The sequence below is a fragment of the Halyomorpha halys genome, unplaced genomic scaffold (assembly GCF_000696795.3).
Source record: "Halyomorpha halys isolate HHAL.00 unplaced genomic scaffold, Hhal_1.1 Scaffold525.1, whole genome shotgun sequence".
Classification (NCBI taxonomy): Eukaryota; Metazoa; Arthropoda; class Insecta; order Hemiptera; family Pentatomidae; genus Halyomorpha; species Halyomorpha halys.
Window position 1 is genome coordinate 533509 of NW_027107431.1, and position 7149 is coordinate 540657.

The 7149-nt window shown below is 29.4% G+C and overlaps 1 protein-coding gene across 1 annotated transcript in view; it reads left to right on the forward strand.

Moving 5' to 3' along the window:
- Window positions 1–7149, forward strand: part of LOC106683889 (uncharacterized) — a gene marked incomplete at its 5' end in the record, with an annotated part of 76895 nt that overhangs the window by 61999 nt on the left and 7747 nt on the right. The window contains 2 exon segments of the mRNA XM_067045702.1: window positions 697–912; window positions 3560–3819. Of these exon segments, the coding sequence (XP_066901803.1) occupies window positions 697–912; window positions 3560–3819 (476 nt within the window).

Here is a 7149-nt window from a genome sequence, read left to right on the forward strand (position 1 = left end):
TATATATATATATATATATATATAGTTACGGCCAGAGAGTGCGATATCAGTTGACAGAGGCTATATCAGCCGAGCGATTGTCTTTATATATATCGTGTGTCGTTCCTCATCTCTTTGATCTTTCTTTTTTTCATTTTACTCTCGATAACATTTAAATGGTGCCGAAACCCGGGACCTGTGGACAAAAGAAACGATAATTCCCGGGATAATTTTTTTTCTCTTTTTCAACCTTTTTTTTTTTTAGTTGAAGAAGATAGGTAGTTGTAAACGAGATAGTAAATTATCCAACCACTACTGCCAATTACCATGCCAGAAGCATTTAGTTTCAGTTTGCTCCACGCTACTAAAGATAATTTCAAAGTTCAAATTAGACTGATTTTCTTATGTTTAAAGGAGCACGTAAATTTATTTATTTATTTTTTATATTGTATAAATTTTCTCCGATTATAAAAATACAATATAATTCTTCAGTATTGAATTCGAAATTGGACGATAGTAAGTTTAATTTTTTATTTAAAATTTTATGTTATTTTTCATATATATATTTTTTTTGTTTTAAGTATTTTTGTAAATTACTTACAATCTTGTTTCCCTAAGGCCAACTCTATGTGGTGACTTTCAAGAAAGATGGGTGTATTTTACTTCAATTTATAATTTACAATATATAATATTAATTTCAATTATTCATTTTTACAGATATTATCGAATTTATAACTTACCGATTGAAAAGATTCGTATACACTAAGACTGCCTACCAGTCTAAGAATTCTTTACAAATAGATTGCGACCCTGATATCCTTAATCTTATCCTGGAGCATTCACCGGACTACAAGGTCTATTGGGACAGGAACGGAGTAGCTATCTCTAACAAAACATTCATTAAGGATATTGATACACAGGGGTTTTCCTGGTGTAAGTGTAACCATTTTATTAATGATTCATTATTCCATGAACTAATAGAAACCAATGATTGAGTACTGATTTTGATGATAACCTTTACAACTAGTGACGAGAAATAAACATTTTTACCTTCCACTTGGTAAATATTAAATAATACCATAAATATTATTTCCCAACTATTTATTTATTGCCGACGATTCCACCCACAATGTAGTTCTGCTAAAAATAAAAAGATACAAAGAAAGTAGCCTCACTGTAAGAGGAAAAAAGTGATATAAAAAAATATGTAAAGGTGGAGGAATATAAACCATCAAAACGTAATAAAAATAATAAGGAGAATAATGACAAATAAAAAAAGTATTAATTGACACAATAAAATGTAGTGAACTGATACATTAGAGCATATAATATTGAAAGTATCTATTTATTTCACTAACAGAGAGAACATAATAACAGAGTAATTAATAGTGGGGTGGTATATTAATAATATTGAGGCAATAGTCATATTATCATATTATTTGCCTGCTCATTATTAATTACTCTGTCAGTTATTATGTTCTGTTTATTAAATAAATAGATATTTTCAATAATATATGCTCTAATGTATCAGTTCACTACATTTAATTGTGTTAGTTAATAAGTTTTGTATTTATCACTATTGATAATTAAATTAATAGATTTTTTCAATTATATATACCCTAATGTATCAGTTCACTACTCTTTATTATCTTAATTGATAATTTTTGTGTTTATCTTTATCTTTATCCACCTTATAATTTTAGTTTTTTTTTAGTTTTTATGCCTTCACCATTACATTTCTTTTTATATCAGTCTTTTACTCTTAAACGGACTCTACTATCCTTGTTTTGTTTTTTATTTTTAGCCCTGATGAAAACCTGCATTCTAGGTCAAAGCGTCGGTAACAAATAAATAGTTGAGAACTATTTTTTATTTCTTCTTGGCCGCAACACTGACCATCTCCTTAAAATTCACACACTGTACATAATAAATAATATTATGAAGTTCAAAAAGTACATTTTATCTTCTTCGTTTCATTTTGTACTCAATTGTAAATATAAACATATAATTCGAACGAAACTTCATAAATAAAGCTTACCTCTTGAATCTATATTATGAAAACATCTCACCATAAAAATGTGAAATTAATTATTAATTCACTCTAACATTCAAATCGGTATACTACCTGTTAACACGATCTTGGAGAAATAGGTGATTTAGTCATTTTTGTTTACTTTGATCTCTCTTAGTGTTAGTTTTCCTAACATTACTGAACATTAGTTTCACTTTACATTTAGATTTGATAAAAAAAAAAATATATATAATTCATACATTTTTTCGCTTTTGATCCGCTAGATTTTGTAGACAGCCCAGTGTTAATATAGATAGATTTATTTATTGATAGATATTACAATCTGCCACACAGTTGTGGGCAATAGGTAATATTGATAAATGATCACATACATACTAAAATAAAAAAAAATACATAAGTAAAAAATAAAATAAAAAATGGAATAAAATAAATAAAAAAAATCTTAAAATATATACAAACAAAAGAATAGACAAGATGAACATAATTAGACTATCTGTATGAAAAATAAATAAATAAAATAACATAATGATAAAATAATATATACAATATTTACAGAATCGACCTGAGGATCCCTGAGCCCACTCTATCCCCCACGTGTGAGGGGTAGAGCAGAGCTCGAGAAAGTGTTAATATAATTTTTTTCAAATACCCCTGAACCTTAGTGTCATTTCAGAATTAAATTTCTGCTGCATCTCAAAACGTGCAGTCACGTCATCCATTGAAGAGTGGTGTTATAAATGGAGAATAAAGATGAATTCTAACACATCACTTTTACCCTTCATCGAAATAAAAATGATAAACATATAAAAAAAATAATAAAACAAAGAAATAAAAATAATAACACGAAGCATCCAAAGTGAAACCCAAACTGTAAACTCCCTGCTTATTCATTGGGCACACTCCTGGTAGAATCATTGTGAATTTAAGAAACGGATTCAATCACTTAGTAAGGGAACGTAATGTACTTTTCAAAAAATCTTTTGAATTGGGAGTGACCGTCTAGGATTCAAATCGCCAGATGCAAGTGGCCTTGTCATATACACCTTTACCCTACAATATACTTTTTGTAATGCTTGTTGAACAGATCCGCTTCGTAAGGTCATCTGTAGTTCAGGGAGTTGAGGCGTAGGTCTTAGGAAATGGAGCGGCGACGGTTCGAATCAGGCCTGGAGGGTCCTGCCATTAGGTTGTTCCTTCTCAAGATATAATCATGTATTCTAATTCATTTTTATAGTAAACTTTAATAAAGGAGTAAAAAAAACAAAAAACAAAGATATAAATTTTTTAACTTTTGGCCTGATACATTTATAGACCATTGTACCACGTGGTTCTTTGAGAAAGTACAGAACCGTCGCCTGGACCAGCATTCCGCTCAACGTTTTGCCTTCTTCAAGAGGGAGTTTTTGATGTTGAAACATTTTTATCCACAATACAATATATTAAGGCTCCAGTTTTCTCTTGACTAACCACATTACTGAAATCTAAGATTTACTTTATAATTTATTGATGTATATAAAAAAAAATTATAAGTGATAATTTCTGTTTCAGTCAAACTCAGTGCAGAGCTAAATGATAGCGGAGTGTATTCATGCGCTGTGGACACTCCCCTAGCCAGATTCAGGCCTATACGTATCACATCATTGATAGTGAAGACAGAATCATCCTATACATTTGTTGGATTTAGTGGAGAATTATTCAAATTTCACAGCAATAATGAAGTTCTATCTTGGTTATACAAAGACCTCGAGCTTATGTGGCTTCATAACGGGGAGCCTTCGGATAGGTATTCTGAAATATACTTGCCATTGGTGAGTATGGATAAAATATTATTTTGTAAAATGTCGTAAGCGATCTTAAATATTTATATTGGGATAACTTTGTCCACATTTACAGTTAGACTATTACTTAACCTCCTGTGACAATTCTACTCATGTTTTTGTATTATATTAATTATGATCTATGATATGTTTTATCAACCGTTCCTCGACCTCCAAAGGTATCCGTCAGTGTATGTGCAGTTTAGAGATATTTTCCATTCACCTTGTTACAATTATTATAAGGACTTCTACAGCTCCTTGACCACTCACTAGTCGCGTCAAAAAAGTTACTAAAAAGTAAATTTATTCCCGCAACTAAATTAAATAGGTTTGATTTAAACATAAATATTATTTTTTTTACTTTTATTGAAAGAATTCAATTTGCCACACTCAAGGGCAAATAAGGTATTCAATGGTATGTATTCAATCATACCATATAAATAATAATGATATACAATAATATATACATATAAATAAACATAGGCTGATAAATGAATTAAATAATAGCCAATTAAGCAAACAATTAAGGTAAAGAATTTAAATAAATTAAGTAAAACAAATGTTCTTGAACTGATTCAAACCTATAAACAATATTTAATTACTATTCATGGAACACCTTACCAAGCCCCGCCACGCATATGTGGATGGCAAAGCAGGAATCCCCGGATCCCAGTGCTTTCCTCATAACCTCGTCTGAAGATAAACGTAAGAAACTATTTTACAGCACATGTAACTAGCTTCAATCGGAATGCTAATAGACATCTATACGTCGAATTGTTTTCGAGATATAGATTTCCCAAAATCAATTCACTAACTACTGATTTTTCAGAACAGTTTCTACAAAATGTTGCTTTTTTTAAAAGCTTTATCTCTGAAACTATTGGACGTAAATAGCTCTACCAGCGCTCATATTTTAACAAATTCACTCTACTTTGAATGATGTTCTCTTAATTTTTTTCTAGTGTTGTTGATAGTTATAAAGATATAAAGCTCAGAATGAAAAATTAATTTTTGTTAACGTTTCGAAACAGCCTCCAGTTTTCGTTCCCCCTACCTATACTCGACAGATTCATCAATTTAGACTAGTAATTATACATAGTTTTCATTAAAGTAAACAAAAATTTGAATGAAATAAATACATTTTTTTTCTCTTGTACTAATTGTAAATAATCATTAAAGTAATATAGGATTATTTACAATTTTGCACCCTAAAACATGTCATTACTTTATTATATCATGTACATGATATAATAAAGTAATGACATGTTTTAGGGTGCAAAATTGTAAATAATCATTAAAGCAATAGTAATTAGAACATGTTTATTTATATGGCTAAAAAAAGGCCCTTTTCCATCTTACAGTGCTCTTATAATTATCTATTTAATACCCTATTATACTTAACATAGCTCCTGAAGCTGCTAATATTATAAAGAGTTGCCAAAAATCGTTTTTATAGCGTTAAAACCTAAGTGCGATAAAGTGTTGACCAATGCTCTTGCTAACCTGTTTGTGTGGAGCAGAAAATGAGCTGAGTTAAATTTTTTTTTTTTTTTCCGAGTGAATTATCACCAGAACTAACCGAAATTGGCATCACAAGTAAAGTTAAGACCTTGTTAGTAAGTGGATTTAGAAATAGAATACCTAAAAAATCCGAGATTAAAATTGAAATGTCAAAATTTAGTAATATATTATCGTTCCCAGCATAATATTGGAATTTTATGTATATCCTCATCCTCCCCTAGAAAGTTTTTTTGTATTTATTTTCAATACATCATAGGGGTTTTTTGCGTAAGGAAAGTTTTTTTTTTTTTTTTTTGCAAAATTCCTGTCTAAGGTTGGGATAAGAGAAATTTTTTTATTTATGAGGATTGAAGTCGTTAAATCGTAAAAAATCGAATTTTAGTAATATGGATGGATACATCTGTAATCTGTAAGGGATATTCGATGGTTACCACATGTAAATAAGAAGTTTATCCTGGATTATAAACGACCGTTGGGAAAAAGTGTCGGATAATCTCTTTTAATCAAAAATGTGAGGCAAGTTAAGTGTAAATCGGATTCAGCATTAATTTTATCCTCTGCCTTCACTTAGGCACGCGCAAATGTACATTCTTAGAAACATCAATATTTTCAAAACGGCTCATCTGATAATGTTTTGGACTTGTAGAATTGGAGATTAGTGCAAAGATGATATAGTATAAATTTATCAAATTCCATTTGCTCATTACAAGCAGTGATATGTAAATTTTCTATTTGTAAGTGTAAATTAGCAAAATTAAGGCTGTATCTCAAAAAATAGTTGTTATAGATTTTTTAAACATTTCTTTTCAAAATCAGCAGCCTCAGAAACATTGAAAACGGCAATTAAATAATTTTCTCAAGCTAGATCTGTCTCATTATAAGGGCCACTGTGGGGGAGAGTATTTACATATAGTATTTACACCCCTTGTCTTTTCTTTATATAATGAATTTAAATAATAATAAAATAGTTTGAGGTTCCTCAGTAAAAATTGATACGCGATAATTAAATCGATACACGATCATAAAATCAATAGCATTTTCATTTTTGGCATATATTGAAACATATAAAGAGACCCTAACATATTAGAAATCAGAAAAGTTCATATAAATCGATAACCGATCACAAAATCGATATCATTTTCATATTCTGCATTCCTCAGAACTCAAGAAAGTTAAAATAAATCGATACGTGATATTAAAATCGATAGCATTTTCATATTCTGCATATCCGAAAACCTAACAATTGGCCCCTATGTGTTAGAAATGAAAAAAATTAAAATAAATCGATACGGGATCTTAAAATCGTTAGCATTTTCGTATTGTACTCGTCTGAATATGTGAAATGGAACCCTTGTACATTATAAATTGAAGGTGGTAAAAAAATAAGTGAATTTGAAAAAAAAAAAAATCAAATTGTTATTCGAATAATATGTATTCGACTAATTTTTTATTCGATTGAAATGGTATTTTAAATATTCGAATAAAAAAGTATTCGGATTGTTTAGTCGTATTTTTATTCGAATAAAAATGTATTCCTCTCTCGTCAATCTAATACAAAATCCGAATAAAAAAGTATTCCTCTCTTGTCAATCGAATAAGTTTGTCCCAACTTTCGTATATACTCAGTGCTCCGGTTCATTAACAAACAAATACTAGCTATTATTTTTATATTATAGTAGAAATTATTTTTATAGGAAACACAACTAACCAACAATCAGTGTCAATAGAACATCATTATCCTTGAATCTTAATAAAATAATGCAATGCTAAACTTTTTTCAGAATCACACTTCTTAAAAGA